Source organism: Acanthopagrus latus, chromosome 20, assembly GCF_904848185.1.
Source record: "Acanthopagrus latus isolate v.2019 chromosome 20, fAcaLat1.1, whole genome shotgun sequence".
NCBI lineage: Eukaryota > Metazoa > Chordata > Actinopteri > Spariformes > Sparidae > Acanthopagrus > Acanthopagrus latus.
The window spans coordinates 19,866,058-19,882,811 of NC_051058.1; the positions used below are offsets into that span (position 1 = coordinate 19,866,058).

General features: G+C 43.6%; 1 protein-coding gene across 2 annotated transcripts in view; it reads left to right on the forward strand.

The window, feature by feature from the left end:
- The window catches only part of myo1d (myosin 1D), a 100,611-nt gene that overhangs the window by 68,322 nt on the left and 15,535 nt on the right, over positions 1-16,754 (forward strand). Inside the window, exons 21-22 of one of the 2 annotated variants that reach the window (XM_037080355.1) lie at positions 2,462-2,616; positions 3,352-3,556. In XM_037080355.1, the coding sequence (XP_036936250.1) occupies positions 2,462-2,616; positions 3,352-3,541 (345 nt within the window). In that variant the 3' untranslated portion in view covers positions 3,542-3,556. Of the gene's footprint in view, positions 1-2,461; positions 2,617-3,351; positions 3,557-16,754 lie in introns of those variants that run through there. The other variant, XM_037080356.1, reaches the window with a different exon arrangement.

The window sequence follows — 16,754 nt, forward strand, 5'->3', positions numbered from 1 at the left end:
TAAGTTGGACTGCTTTAATGAAAATGTATCATCAGCCTCAAGTTTTCGTCGGGATGCGTTCGGCTCGACTAGACAAACACTCGAACAGATGGCTGCGCAGATAAATGCCTCTACTCGGGGTAAATCAAGACAAAAAAGAATTAGACAAGGAAGCGAATCAGAATGTATCATTAGCCAGCTCATTAGAACACTGACTGTCGTTCCAATCAATTAAGCCTTTAATATAAATGTAAATGTAATCGGCTCCATGTAATTAACTGCGGGTGCACTGCTGAGACAGAGGGGCACGGCTTTAGGCTCTAATTCACGCTGATTATGTGAAGTGTTTGTTTCTGGAGCCACGTTAGAGCTAAATAAGCTAGCTGGTGGGTTTTTAGCCGCCGGTAGCATCCCGTCCCTCCTCCTGATGGAGAATCTGTCCAAGCATTACAGTCTGCTGCGTGGATATTAATGCTACCTGACTGGCTGCCCCGTGGCTGTGTTTCCTCAACAGGCCTCCGTTCAGCTTGGAAAAAGACAAATTAAGAAGGGAAATAAATGTCTAAAAAGAGGGAGCAACAAAGAAGACAGAGGAAAGCGAGGCTAAAAGGAAGAGAGATAAGAGTAGAAAGAGGATAAAAGAGGAAGAAATGGAGAGGTAATGAGCTCCTTTTCCCCCTGAGCTGTGTTTACCTGTGGAGATATCGGTGTCTTCCTGTTGTGTCTGCACTGAAGACCTGTAAAGCTAAACAACCCGACTGCAAAAGCCGGGATTTCCCCTTTTAGCCGTGCTGCTCTGCTCTGGTTTGGTGGTTGGGGGGGGGGGGCTCTGAGTGGGAAAGAATTCGATTGGGCCTTTGGGGGACGCTGATCAATAAATCTTTACTGCAAGTGCTGATTTAAGCCTTGAGTGGGAGAGATCCCATGAACCAACAGACACCAGATATTGGCGAGTTTTTATACAGTTCCAACTCAGTTTAAATGTAAAAAAGCTCTTTCTGAATATAAGTATTTTGTTTTGGGATTGTTTGATTTTTTTTCCCCGCCCAGTCTGTCCCGTGCCATCAATCAATAACTAATTTAGCCCAAAACAGTACGCAACGGTGATTTTCTCAAAGCGTAAATTAAAACCACATTAAATACATTTAAACACACGTTATCTCCGTGACTGTAGATAATGTATGTTAGATTCGGACTCAGCTCTGCAGATTAAACCATGACCAGGAATCATCAGCTGATCATGTGTGTCAATGTTTCTAATCTATATAAGAATATCAGCTGATAAATCTTAAAAATATAATGATAATATCAGTATCGGCATCACTCCTACTCGCACCCAGTGACGGTCGAGATCTGCTGGAATTATTACAGAAGAGATAAGGAGAGTACTCAGATGTTGTGTCGAGGTGGTGAAGTGATTCGCAGTTATGTTTTCCAAACTCACGCTGAGATGATGGAGTGACCTGTATGTTTAGTGAGAAGTGTTCAAACTAGTTGGCGGCACTCTGAGGACCCGAGCAGGTGATTTTGTGTTTGGTATTTAAAAATACTGCAACTGGAAAAGTCCCAGTAAATGCATTTATTTAACCAACAATCTGTTTTTCCGATGATCTCTTGGGTTTCTGGTATATGTGATGATTTAATTGGCCGTCCACAGTCGGCTCTACTTCTCTAATGTGGCCCGTGTTTGATATTATTAAAGTAGTATTTCACATGTTGTAGCAGAAACTGGAGACTATTGTTGAAGTCTTCTGTGAAATGTTCTTGTTACTTTCCATTCACTGAAAATCTTCACAGAGTCTTTCTGTCTTTTTGTCTGCACATCAAACGCCGGCTAATCTAGCAGTTGTTTGGCCTCAAGGCTTAAATCGGGCTTAATCCATACATTGTCTGTCTGGCTTTTCACCAGTCTTGACAGTGAGACAGCACACAGAGACACCAGAAACTGAAGCAGCTAAATACTCATCACTGTGTCAAAATGTCCTCATTAGCATTAGCCTATTAGCAAATCAGATAGTTAAAGTGTTTGTGGCTGCAACATGAGCACAAGCACTTTGTCCATTAAGCTACAGGGAAGCATTTTTTCAACGGTTCACTGAATGAGATGTCCTCCTTACTGAGAACGGAATAAATAACAGAAGCAGTGTCTTTGTCTTTCCTCACACTAAAGCAGAGGATGTGCTGAGTAAGCGAACCCCAGGTCTCCTCTCTTTACTTCCTGTGGAAGTTAAACGTGATGAATTGTCGACCGCGGTGAATTGTCGTCCTCCGGGACGCCCCAGCTCAGATCCTCTGATATGCATCTGCGTCTGTATCGGCTGTATTTGTGTTTATCCACAGTACAGATGGTTACGTTTCTCAACACGCGCTCCTCCCTTCTCACATGTTTGTGTTTGACTGTGTACATGTTTGTCTGTGTTTAATCGTGTCCTCTCTCTCTCTCTTTTCTCACTCTCTCTCTCTGTTTCTGGCGCCGTCCCAGGTGACTGGAGTGAGCGTGTCCCCCGGGAAGGACCAGCTGGTTGTGTTCCACACCAAGGACAGCAGGGACCTCGTGGTGTGCCTGCAGGGCATGGTGCCTGCCAATGAGAGCCGCATCGGGGAGCTGGTTGGCACCTTACTCAGCCACTTCAAGAGGTGAGTGATGGGTGATGGGGGGAGGCAGGGGGGGCAACAAGTGTTGGTACAGGCTGAATTTGTCTACCTGGTTAGAAAAGATAACTGGAACTATTTTCTTTACGTATCACTGCGCAGGAGGATGGACGAGATGCTCGCTCTCGTGACAGGATGTAAACATTAATGGCGTCCTCCTGAGCTTAGTGAGCTTAGAAAACTAGCTGCTTGTCCATGAGCAGATGGATGCCTCCTTCTGTGACACCAGTAGAAAATAGTTCCTGCAGTCGACTGCTTATTGGTCCGGCCACTTAGTCTGGCTATGATGCTGTATGCAATCTTATCAAATAAATGTATCTTTGCCTCCAGAATGAAGATAAATGCGAGTATAATACTGTATAGTTATATCAAAACTGTCCTTGAGTAAATGGCCAACATCTCCAAAACAAACTGCACAACAGGTGAGAAGAAACATATGAGATTGTTATTAGGGGGTGAACTGACCTCTGCTTGAGGTGATCGCAGAGGCCACCGCATTCTTATCATTGTTGTGAAGGTAGAATACTGTTGTTGAATTCCTGAAACATCGTGTCAGATCCAGTAGCATCTGTCCAGATGTGCAGCATCGACCGGTGTGACCTGTGGCAGGCTGGGGGATTACAGGGCAGATGGAGTTCACAGCCGCAGCTGTCCTAACGTGAACCTTAATGTTCAGTTCAACAAAGCTCTCTTCAGGCCGGCATTCATTTTGTTTTCCAGCCACAGAGGCAGAGAAACAGATACGGAGGCGATGAAATCCTCGAATCCTGCCGTCAGAGAGGTTCACGTCAGGACCGTCTCCTTTCATACCGCGCTTCATACCCTCTGTCACGCTGAGACGCTGACGAATAACCACAGATATCAACATATTCAAGTCATTCAGGTGCACGTTTTATGTATTAAAACGTGAAAAAGAGGCAGTGTCCTCGAGCTGAGTTTATTTATTTCACTCGGTTCATGAGAGGTGACTCCAGCTGCGTTGGGTCTGCTTTACTTTCTCTCTTAGCATCAGGAAGATCAAGCCCCCGCTCGCTTCCTCTCACACCAAACTGACCTCAGATCGTCCTCAGTTGTACGTTTCATTGTGTAGTCATTTCGAATCAAAGGGTTTTTCTCTTATGTAACAAATTAAGACGCTGTCACATGCTGGTAATTGTGTTACGGTGACTGTTTCCTTATCACGAGCTGCTCCTGAAAGGTTATGCTACACGTTAGCATTAGGAAACCACTCGACTCTTTGTGTCTCAGTCACCCCAGAACAATTTTAAACAAAGCCGCTCCAGCAGCAAGTGAATGTGAATAAAGTGATTTAATTCATCCACCCGCTTCACTTTCATCAGGTTTTTTAATCCTCGGAGAAGACGACCGTCACACAGAAAAATAGATGAGAAAAAAAGCACAAAATGCAACTGAAATACCAGAAAAACTGAAGCACTTCAAGTCCTGTATGAGTCCTTCAGGGTCACGATGGTTGTCACCTATATTTGTTGATTTCTTTTTTATTTCTGCTGTTTAATTTCACTTCACTTTTTGTACTGATTGGACCTTTTGTCCCCACTTAAACCCGCTTCGCTTTATTTGCTCTTTGAATTGGATTTGTAATTAAATCAGGCTGTGCTGCTGTAAACGTTGTTGGCCTTCTTCCCCTCTTCCCTTTCTGTCACTTATTTGTAATGTGGTTATTAACTAGTTTTATTCAGACCTTCTGACCGGGCTGCTATGTTCTCTGACAAGAATGCTGGTATTGTCTGAGGAAATTCTCAGCAGCTCGTCTAGACTTTCGGTATTCGTTTGGATCTGTAGTCTTTGAAAATACATCGTCATTAACAGACATGCCAGCAGTGTCTAGTCTCAGTTAGCTAAATGCAAACATGCTAATGTTGATGTTTGTGTATTCATGGTAATGGTAAGCAGGGCGCGACTCCACTGGTTGCAAAGAGAAGTCAGCCTGGACGTAAGCTTATGAAAAATTGACCCAACTTGTCATTTGATTTATCACCTCAGTGGAAGGAAAGTCAGTAGATGAACAAAGTCTTCAGAATTTAAAATCTGAAGGATCAATATTGTCATCCAAAGCTGCGCTGCTAACATGCCAAAAAAAAAAAAAAAAAAAGGATATATATCAGAGACAGACAGGTTCAGTCTTGTTCCTCGACAACTCGATTCATCTTTGCCAAATTTGGGATTTTCTGGCTCCAGGAACAATCACTCATCAGAGCCCAAATCCAAGGTGACACCACAGCTGATACGTCCAAGTTTGTGGTCCATGATTACTTTCAGCCAAATAGGTTATGTTTTTGTCAGCAGGATTACCCAAAAACTGCTGAAAGGATTTCCACGAAACTTGATGGAGGATGAGCCCAGAATACACATCGATTTATTACGAATTTATTCTCCAGCTTTCTTTAACGTCGCACGATTTCTGTTCATTTCAATGGATCACGATGAGAGAAATGAGGCGTATTTGGGTGGCTGGTGTCTGTGAGAGTGTGTAAAAGAGAATTTCATCAGCAAATTTAAACAGACAATCTCGTTTTTAAGTAAACTCATTAATTGATCCGTGGAAAGTTTCCCCCGAAGCATCTTTTCCGATTGATGAGCTAAAAACAGAAGGTGATTTGTGTTAATGTTTGACTATTTCCGATGATCTGACGGCTCTTTACCTCCGCTGCTGTGTTTGTTTTTGTTTCTACATCACTGACGTCGCTCATTCCACTGATTATTGAATCGACTCCTCCACAACAGTCTGGCACATGTATTGATTTTCGTATCCATGTTTGTCTCTCATTGTGTGTCTGTGTGTGTGTGAGAGAGACAGCATGTGTGCGTGCAGACAGATGTTTGTGAATCTGCTTATCTGTGTGTGTGTGTGTTGGCTCAGTCGTTTTCTATTCTGTGATGGTATCTCGCTGCACGGCGGAGCTCGTTTTCTCTGTAGGTGTCGCGGCTGAGAAAAGGCCTCCGCCGGGCCTCGCGTAATGACCCTCCATGTGCTCAGCATGCCGACTCATCCATCACTGCGGAAACACCGACAGAACAAAGGGGCCACGCCGGCACGAGCAAAATATGTGTGTTTGTGTGCGTTTCCTCCGGCTGCATTAACTTGCATGCGTGTCTCAGAGATTCCTGCACAGGACGGTTGTGCGTCGCCGCCGTATGATCCTCCGCCGCGGCTCCCCGCAGACGTGGCTTTAACCTTTATCTCTCCTTCAGCATGCTGCACTGTGCACTATATGCACAATGGTGAGCAGGGAGAAGGGCAGCTTACAGCAGCAACAGAGCATCACTTCATCCTCCTCAAAATGACAGCGAGGCCAAAGCAGAGTGACACACCGCTGGGAGTAAAACCCCCGCTCTCTCTTTTCCCCCGTCACAGCTCGTGTCAGGATGCTCGAGTTTTTTCATGAGCCGCAGTTTTGTTTTTTTTGACGGTTTTTCTAAATCTGCTCGGCGTTAATCTGTTTTTTTTTTTTTCATGTTATTGTGAATGTTTTGATATTTTGAAGGACTGGAGTGTTTTTTCTTCTTCTTCTTCTTCTTCTTCAAGGCTGACTTATTTCAGTTTTTTTTTTTATTATTATTATTTTTTTATATAAAGAGCAGACTTATCAATACCACACCGAGCCGTCTCAAGCCAAAGTGATTCAGAGATTTTTCCGCAGCGTATCCATAAGAAGATAACCCTCTTATCGGCCATGACGCACCAGTTGTCTCGAGAAATTCAGAAATACTTCATTCTTATTTTGCATAAAAAGGACGGGAGGGGGGGATTAGATTCCCATGCCTCCTCCCTCCCTCCCTCCATCCCTCCATCCTCCCCCCTCCCTTTCATGCCTTTTTCTGTCTTCCTATTTTTGACTATATCTCCTTTGTACTGATGAACCCCTTGCGGCCCCCCCTCCGCTTCCTCATCTCTCTCCTCCAAATCTCCCCCTCCTCCCGTCTTCTCTCCCGGCTCCCCCATCTTCATTTCTGGAGAGGAGGCAATGAAATATTTAAGGCTGTGCTGCTGTTGAGGCCTATATTTAGATGAGACAGAGCCACCCCCTTTCCTCTCTGTCTCCCTCTGTGTGTGTGTGTGTGTGTGTGTGTGTGTGTGTGTGTGTGTGTGTGTGTGTTGACATGCACCCCACGCAGCAGCGACTGCAGTACTCCCACCGTCCGCATCTGTCACACACAAACTCTGCAGTAATCAATGAGACATCCAGGCGATCCAGAGGATCTTACCAACATGTTCCCCCCTCCTATCGATTACTTTTACGTTCTCTAGAGATAGAATACGTCTTTTTGAACTAGTTTTTAAGATTAGAGATCGATCGTTTTTCTCAATTAACCCAGATTTATATGTAGTTTTAATCATGTTTTGATAAGGTTTTTGGCCGGTTTTGGCTCTTTGAGTCAGAAACGTAAGGATCACTCTTGTATTGCGCTTCTGCCTCTGATTCCATTCACCAATAATTCATAATCGCGCCTCCTCTGCTGTCTTTTCAGCTGCTATTCAGCAACAGATATTCCATATTTAAAGTCCTCATGTAGATCAAAGTACGTAATCAACTCTTACGATCGATGAGGTCACTCATTGTGACATAACTCGACCGTCTCCTTTTGTATGTTGTGTTTGTGTTATGATGTACGCTTCACACAATCGCAGCTTTTATGCTCTGTGATATACAGTATTATGTGTTGAATAATGAGCGCAGTAAGGAACAGGGGTTGTTTCAGGTGCTTGATTAAAGTAAGTACGCCTGAGATCATCTTATCAAAGGTGTTATGCTGAGAAAAAGATGTCATTCATCGCTGGAAAAATGGCTCTTGAATAAAACTGGGCAAAAAGACTAATAATGCTACATGACGTGTGTGTGTGTGTGTGTGTGTGTGTCCATGAATCAATCACAAATATCATAATGAAGACGAGGAAACAGTCTCCAGTTTAACTCTGAAGTAAAGCTCCCAGATCACAATAATCATATGCTACCAATATATTTCCCATCCTGACACAACAGGAAGAGTAAAAGTCTCTGCCAGCTGCCGTGCCCTTGAGCAACAAGTCTAACCTCGCGCCCCTGTCTTGGGTTTGCTCAGTGAAGTGTTTTACTGAGGTGTAACAATATTTTCAAATGTCTTGTGACTCGACGCTGAATCTGAAAGCGCTTTTTTGTTTCATCTCGTTCGGTTTTCAAACATTCCTAACTGTTTATTTCTCGGTCGGCGCCGTTATCACACACTCTGCCTCACACTTTCCTCCGCTGAGATCTGGAATGTAAAAATAAACTCGCTGTTGAATTATTCATCCACATCCTCCGATCTCACAGGTGATAAACTGAAGTTTAAAGATTCAGCTCCTTCAAACACAACACAACGTCGCACTAAGTGCAGAAATGTTCTTGTTACTTCTGAGCAGGAACATGTTTTGACGTTAAACGTGTCGAGATCGCTTCGTGCACAACGTGTCGCTCTCAGCCTCTCGGCACATTTCCTCCTCGTCAGTCACGACCTAATGACAAAGTCGCCCCGTGGCCGAGGTCTTGTAAATCCCTGGTGCACATAATCCGCTCTGTCTTCGTGTCATTGTAGTGTCTGTGTTGTGTAAGCAGCTGGAATTGGTTTCTTAGACAATAAAAAGCACTGTGGGTTGTTTCTGTAGCAACAGCTCCGTCCACAGCTACCACCGCTGTCAGTGTCCACAGTGACTAATGAAAAACCCTGAGCAGCAGATTGATATAGTGTGTGTGTGTGTGTGTGTGTGTGTGTGTGTGTGTGTGTGTGTGTGTGTGTGTGTGTGTGTGCGTGTGTGTGTGTGTGTGTGTCATGGACACCATTGACATGATTTTATGAGCCCCGGCCTGCTGTTCTGTCCTCCGTGTGCGTTTTGGTGCATCGAGCACATTGATGGTTTCAGCGCTGAAATGATGGATTGATTCTGTTCAGTGGACAGAAAATGTATCAGTTGGGAAACATTTAGAATAGAAATAATATCTTTAGTTCATTTATCACATAATTACATGTTGACTAACAAACAGCTGTACAGTAGAGGGGCGTCGCACTGCACGTCAAAGAAAAAACTATCATAAAACTATCAGAAATATCAAACGTCAGTCGCGCTTTTCAGCTTTACAAACGAGAGAACGTTCTGCTTTTCACTCTTTTATTATCGAAATTGAATATATATAGAAACTGACTGGTGGTCAGATAAAAAAAATGTTTTTATAGATGCAACAAAAGAAAAAAGTCAACAGACCATTAAGAGGCTCTCAGCATTTTTTTTTTTTTTTTGCTTCAATAAAAAGCCTCGACTAGTTTGTATGACTGAGTTATGAGGCCTGAAATATTGTGTATTTGTGTTTTTAATACGTCAGAAATCATTTTGCGTCCCCTTACATTCATCTCGTGACCCTGTAAACGGTCCCGACACCCAGGTTGGGAACCACAGGATTAATTGCTAATTAAATAAAGTGATATTTAATGGTTTGTTGCAGTTTCTGCTGATTTATTCCGGTGCTGAGGACCTACAGTGTGTGAGAGGACATCCCTCTCAGCCCTCCTCCCTCCTTACACCGCTGTAAATTGCCCACATCTGTCTCCGTGACAGATGTTTATGGATTTACCTCCTGAACACACTATCTGTCTTCAAGCATGGCTGCATCCATTCATACTTTCTCTGTCTTGCTCTCCTCTGACCTCCACCACCACCTCCTCCACCCTTTGTCCTTCCTGTCTCCCTCCCACCGGCTCTCATCCTTCCTCTCTGTCTCCTTGCCCGTCCTACAGTATGAGTCAGCGGCAGTCCACAGCCCTCCATTGATCTGTCAGAGTGATGTGGTCATATTCCATTTCTGCCCTTGCTTCTGCCCCTTCTCCCCGAAGACCTGAGTGTTTAGCCTCCCCCCCGTCTGCTCCTGACACTGCAGAAGGCGTTGGAGGTGGAGCTGCTAAGCCGGACTGCTCAGGGAGAAGGGGAAAAAAAAAAAAAGTGGATTTAGAAACACAGAAAGAAAGTGTTGCTGAGAGCGTGTTAGGAATGATGAGCTGAGGTGAGACCGAGGTGGAGAGAAGATGCAAAGTGAAGCACGTGAATTGTAGAACGTGTCGGATATGAAACAGAAGCGCACAACAAATTCTGAGTCACCGGAGGTTTTGAGACGGCCCGTCAGGAACATGAGTCTGCAGAGATGAGGTGGTGTCATCAGACTCTCGGCAGACATGTGGGCGTCAGTGTGCTCTGTCATTCTTCTACCACCAGTTTCTCTTCAGTCCACATGGATGTTTGGGAATACTAAGAGATTGTTCTGATGTATTTTTAGTGTCTCAGGTTGACATCAGTGTTCAGTTCTTTATTTGCTAATCTGCTCTCAGCTGACGTCGTCTGATTTTTAGCTAATTTCGTTAGTAACCTGATATCAGGGGAAGACAAACTGCTGTGGTTGAAGTGCTCTCTGCCAGCTGAAGTCTGTACTCTGCCCAAGATTGCTTGTGAGAGAAGATGATCCACTCTGTAACAATCACCGTACAACCACGTTACATCTTCTCTCGCTTCAGGAGTCAGAACACATCAACAGAACATGAAAACTGTGGAAACATTTCATCAGGGAATGCAAATGTTTTAGTTTTGAATAACTGCTTTAAAACTGTTCTGCACACAGTCTTGAAACGTAGTCTCTTCTTTCAGATTCATGTATACTAGGGTTCATTACAAAAGGCATTTCTGTGTCTGTGCAGTCAGCCCAGTATGACCCATAGTTATGTTTATTGTTGGGTGAAGACCTGGAGTGGGTGTTGTAATTATGTAGGGAGCGCAAAAAAAAAAAAGGAAGCGAGGCGATTTAGTGAGTCAGCAGATGGAGGAGGTGGGCTGGTTTCTTTCCTCTTTTCCTAAATCTGGAAATTGGGCGGCTGTAGCTCAAGAAATCGAGCAGGTTGTTGGTTCAATTCCTCAGCGCCGATGCTCCCAGCGCGTCGACGCATCCTTGAGCAAGATACTGAACCCAAAATTCCTCTTCAAGTGTTGTAAAAGCACTTTGAGTGGTCATTAGACTGGAAAAGCGCTGTAGAGAAGTCTGTATTTCAGGCACGTTCAAGTCAAAATGTTAAGTGATTTATTTCCATTGAAATTAAAGGAGACCAATGGCTGCCTGCCTGGAATCCTGATCCTGTGGATCCTGCTCTGAAATCTGCATGGAGCAAACGTTTATATCGTAGGCCAGGGACTTTACCCGCTGTGACTGGATGGATGTAACTGAGGATGAAACACAACAAACATACTGACAAGCAAAAATGATATAATGTAGATCCTGTGTATTAGATCAGCACACCCCTGCCTACCTGGAAATGTGGTAAAAATACATCAGAATCTCTAAAACAAACCTGCACGTTTTGCCGATGAAATGCAGGCCGTCATCTTAACGTTGTTTGCCTTCGTGGAGGAATTCTATCTGTTGCTGAGCTCCAGAGGGTGATGAATATTTACGAGCCAAAAAAAAAACTGTTAAATAAATGTGTCATAGTGCATTTTTCTTTTATTTTGAGATGACATGAGCATTGTTAATAAAAAGGAGGATGAGGGAGGGCGGTGGCAGAGACGAGTGATAAGACAAACGGAGAGATGGAGAGAGAGAGAGAGAGAGAGAGAAAGCGAAGCTGCCTTTGTCTTCCTCGCCAAGGTCACCCTTTCTGCTGAATCAAATATTTCAGACTGATAGAAGTGGGCTTCTCTCTTCTCCTCTTTCCCCTCCATCCCTCCTTCTCTATTTCCTCTTTCTCCATTAATCACCCGCCCCGCTGCTGCTGCTGCTGCCTCTGCTCACCCTCCCCCCTCTTGTTTTTCACTTCACATTCCACTTCTCTCCTCATCCTCTCCTCCCTCATCCTCTCCTCCCTCTCTCTCACTCTCTCTACCTCTCCATCCTTTCTGGGGCGCTGCGGATGCAGTTCCCATGGCAACCATTGGATCCATGTTTGTCTGATACGTACGCGATCCATTAATAACCCTGCTGGCTGGAGATAATAACGGCACATCTCGTCCACAGACCACAGACGAGAGGTCCGGAGACACATGCAGACAAAAACCAGAGAGTGTAGAAAAGGGGGGAGGACGACTGTGAGAGGAATGTAAAGATTAGAGAGGAAGAAAGATGGAGGACATTAAAGGGGATGGAGAGGAATCAGCACAAGCTTATAGAGCTTTACAGAAAATTAGGGCAGAATATCAATCCTCCATACGCTGTGATTAACTTAAATGTGAGCGTAACATCAAATGTAGAAAAAGTGCAATAACCAAATCGTCTCTCCACCTTCTTTCTTTAGATCGCTCCTGTTTTAAATCAAACTTTCACTATTTTTTTCCTCAGGCAAACTTCTTGTACAGCTTTGCGACAAGAACTTCTTCTGTTAAATGAAAAAAAAAAAAAAGACACGTTCATATTTCTCAAAGCGAGCTGTCAAAGTATCAAAAAAAACAAAAAAAAACAGCTATTGTTGATTCGACAAAGGGTGAAAAAAAAAAACTTTGCTCCGTCACCAAAGTGTCTTCAAGGATGAATCTCTCTGCATCGTCGTTATATAACCTCCAATTTGCAAAGTCAAAATTGCGTGCAAGTTCACAAATTCTCTCACATGTATTAAAGCAGACCAGCGCAAACACACACACACACACACACACACACACACACACTCAGAGTCATTGTTATGTGGGCCAGTGGGGAGTCCAGCTCGTCTCATTGGCACCGTGCTGCAGCCTGGGGGTGGAGGCCGGGTGGAGTGATGGATGGCGAGTGGCCAGGCCAGCGTGTGTGTGTGTGTGTGTGTGTGTGTGTGTGTGTGTGTGTGTGTGTGTGTGTGTGTGTTTGTGGGTGCTGACTGTGTAAATACACATCGGAGATGATATTAAAAGGTGTGAGAAAAAAAAAAAAACGCACAGTGCGCATCAGGGGTTTGTGTATGAATGAAAGAAGAAGAGTCGATGCTCGACTCGGGTCTGACCTACTTTTTGCGCTGCAGCCCTCCCCGAATCCCTGCCAAGCAACCTTTCTCTCCGCTCCGTCTCTTTACCCTCACACACACACACACACAAGAGCTAACACACTTAGTGGAGTGTGTTACAGAGGGTTTAACCCCACTAATAGCACCGTGGTGTGTTTTTATTATGCGGCATGAGCAGAGGAAGTGGAGCGAGCGTCAGCGTAACAGATGAACGGGTCAAATGTAAAGCTTCAAGGTTAAAGTGATTAGACTGTTCAGATGATTGTGTGTATTTTAAAGATATAATATCAAACATTTCCTTATATGTGTTTATTTTTGTACTTACATTATCCACAACTGTTTCCAACAATGTTCAAACCCTTAATATATGATATAATTTTATCAAAGACGGATAAAAAAAAAATGTTTTTAGCTTCCACTGTCCAGCAGAGGCAGCAAAAAGAAGCCTGATTGCATGTAAGCTTATGAGAAAATGAAAATTTCATGACCTCAATCTCTAGCTTCAATACGGCACGGTGTTCATTTTGTAACTTACAGTCTTATTCAGAGTAAGACAGATGATAAAGCAGGGTATGTTTTTGGGGCATGGCTGCCTTGTGATTGACAAGTTGCCACCGGGTTCTGAGTCAGATCCGATCAGAACATCCTCTACAGCTCCACCATCTCATCCGAATATGCACACAGTACTCGTCAACCCACGGATGATTTTCCCAGGAGACTCATTTTCATACACCGCCCCAGGTTTCCTCCCGGGGTCACAGTTCTCCTGCATTTCTCCTGAATTTATGAAAAGTTTTCACACCCTCTTCCTCTTTTCCTGTTTCTGGCTGTAGACTGTTCTGTTGCATCTCTTCCCTCCACGGTGAATGAGAGACAAAATATAAAAATGGAGAAGCAAAACAAATCTCAAGCTTCCTGGAAAAAAGAATTCCCATTTCTTAGTCACCAGAATGCAGGAAAATTCAATATAGTGTACGTATATTTGGATTTTGCAACCTGAAGACGTCTCCTGGGGCTCTGGAAAACTAAGTGTGAGCATTTGTCACAATTTTATGACATTTTATAGATCAAACAGTGGCGTAAATGTTCCCAGAATGCTGCTCACACATCTTGTTTTACCATCTTCCGTCCCTCCGCAGCCAAACGCACGCAGTCTCACGCTTGATGTGAACAGAAACTGCACATCTGTAATGAGCTCTGACCCTTTCACCCGGGGGAACAGATTTATTAAGCCTCATTTCAAACGCGTTTAGAGATAAAAGTGTCGCCGGAGTCAATCGGGTTCACGCTCATTTGCGGAGGATCAGGAAGAATTCTCCGCCTCTGAAGTTTTTTTTTTTTTAATTGCCGCCTCAGTGATTATTTGAAATGCTGATACTTCATTAACGAGCAGGTTTTTATTTTGGGGTCGTGATATTTATTTATTTATTCATTTTTTGAGCTTGTTGATCTCAAGACAGACTCGACAACTCTGAACTTTTCCTCTCGGGCTCCACCTCGACTGCAGAGACGCAGTTAAAACACAGTCCCAGTTGTTGACTGCGTGATTAGTGTCTGTCTCGGTAAATCGCACACTAATTACAGACAGATTGCGAGTGCAAATTGAATGAAAAACCTCGACGCTTTCATGTCGTAAACGAGGCCCTCGTCATTTCTGTAACAATTAACTTTTTTTTTGTTTTGTTTTCATTTAATTTCAGATTTATCTGGCATGAATAATTCACTACGTTATCGTATGTTTGTATAAGGATGTATGTATTTGCAGTGTATTTAATTATTAACTGTTTGGGCCAAAAATATTTAGAGACATAATTTCGCTACTCGGCGCCACAACTAGAGCGCAAACAATCAGCTGTTTGTGTCGCCATTTTAGGCGAAAGTGCCAAATCTTCACTGCTTTTCTTCATCAATTGTGACACTAAACTGATGATTTTGGGGAGTTTAGCCTCTTGAATGATCTACAATACATTTACATTTTACCTTCAGGGCGTAGCAATTCATACATACATGCACTGATGGCGGTGGCGGCCATGCAAGGTGCCGACCAGCACATTCAGGAGCAGTTTAGGGTTACCAGGGGAATCGAACCAGTGACCTTCTGAAAACAGGACGCTGGTCACAGCTGCCCGATATAATACAAATAAATGAATATTTGTACATTAGTAGGAGGGTCAGGACTGTTTTCTGGTGTCGGTCCAGTGCCGTTCTGTCTGTTCTGTGTGGTATAACCTCCATTTTATTATTATTATTTTTCTAATAGCTGTAGGAACTGATGGTGTGGTTATTGTAAATGCTGGGCACAACAGGCCCGTGTCCAACTCAAATAAACTGTGCGAGGAGGCGCAGTGATGTGTAAATATGTGGTCTGCTTTTGGCTGGAAAGCTGCTGCATTAAACCTCAAACATCGTCTGTCTACAAACGGTATGTACAGAACCCGGCAGGCATCAGGGGAGGGGGTGAAGTTTACGATCATAATAAATAAGTTATGTGTACTCTTAGATTAATGATTTTTCATGATTAACCGCCTAAATTCAAGCACATGTTTATATTCTGCACTCCGTGGTATTATTGTTAACTAAAACTAACCAAAAAAGACTAAAACGATAGAAGAAATAGTAGAAAACTAACTGAAAATATTGTGACTTTCTGAAATAAGGTCCCGTGGTGCTCCTTCAGAGGAGGCATGTCGTCACCTCTCTGTGGTTCGTCGAGTTTAAATTAAGGTTTTAATGAGTTGAATAAATACAAGATTACTTTTCCGAGCTGCTTAAATCGTGTCCCTGAAAATACCTCCATATTACAATTTAGTAAACTAATATTAAGCCGTTTTTAAACAATAAAAACTGGAGTGAAATGAGCAAAACCAACTCTGGAAACAAGCCGAATCCAAAACAAAATAACAACAAACCTCTGCTGTACTATATATACTCACTGTATATTAGTCAAAATGTGAAGTGGTGTGCGTGGATGAGCTATATTTAATCTCCTCGTGGCCACTTGAAGCTTCCTCTGCAGTCCCACGGGAGCTCCCCTCGTGCTGAACGTGTCCTGTACTGTAGTCGACCGGCTCGGTGTCACTTTGGATGAAAGCATCAGTTAAGTGCTGAGCAGTTACGATGATACAGTAGGAATATTTTATGGACTCCATCTCTGCGGTGACCTCTGTGTTTTACCCTCCCCCCCCCCAGAAACACACATGTTCCACCCAGCAACAGCACCAAACCATCTCCCACTGTCAGGCCAATTATGATTAGGCTCAGCACCCTCCCTCCTCCCCTCCTTCACCTCCTCGTTTCCTTTTTCCTCCCTCCCTTGATCCGCTCCTCTGTCCTCCTGTGCGCCTGCCTTCCTTCTTCATTTCCCACCTGCCATTAATCTCCTCCACCTCACGTCTTTTCTGGTCAGGCATCTTTTTTTTTTTTTGTTTCTGTCCTTCATCTCCTCCTCCCTTTACTCACATAACTGTAATTTCCCCTTGCATCACTCATTCATTACACCTCCACCCCTCCTTTGTTCCACCTCCCCTCCCATGTCATCTGTTCGTTTCTGCTTTTTTATCCCACCTCGCGTAACGTCCAGCCTCCAAGCAAATCAAATCTCCTGACCCCGGGGCTGCCCGCACAAAGAGAGCTCCGACTTTGATCTAACATTTAGTGAAACGTCTCTGTGAGATAAAACACAGACGGAGAGCAGAAACACAGAAACCCCTGCAGACTGACTTAAAAGCTTGTAGGAGTGTCTGACTTCTTTTAGCCAGGCGCACTTAGTCATCTGTCTAATTCCAGAATTAAGTGTTTTTAAAAAAGACCTTGCATTATGTGCTTTTCAAATTATAAAACATGGCGAAAAATAGAAACTAGTTCAAGGTACAAAACCTCTTTATTACAGCTGGAATAAAACATTTCAACGGGCCAATTCAATGACGAGTCTGTGACTAAAAAGTGTGACATTTGAAAATAAAACATAGGCTTGATTATTAGCTCTGAGAGTTGTTATTAAGTCCTTCACTTGTAGCCCCAGTTGTGTGTTTTCTGTAGATTAATTTGAAGACGTGGTGAATCTTTGTAAAAATAACGAGAGTCTAATCTATCGTAACACGTGTCAAACATTCTTCTGACTCTTCTCAGAACGAGCTGTGATTCTCGCC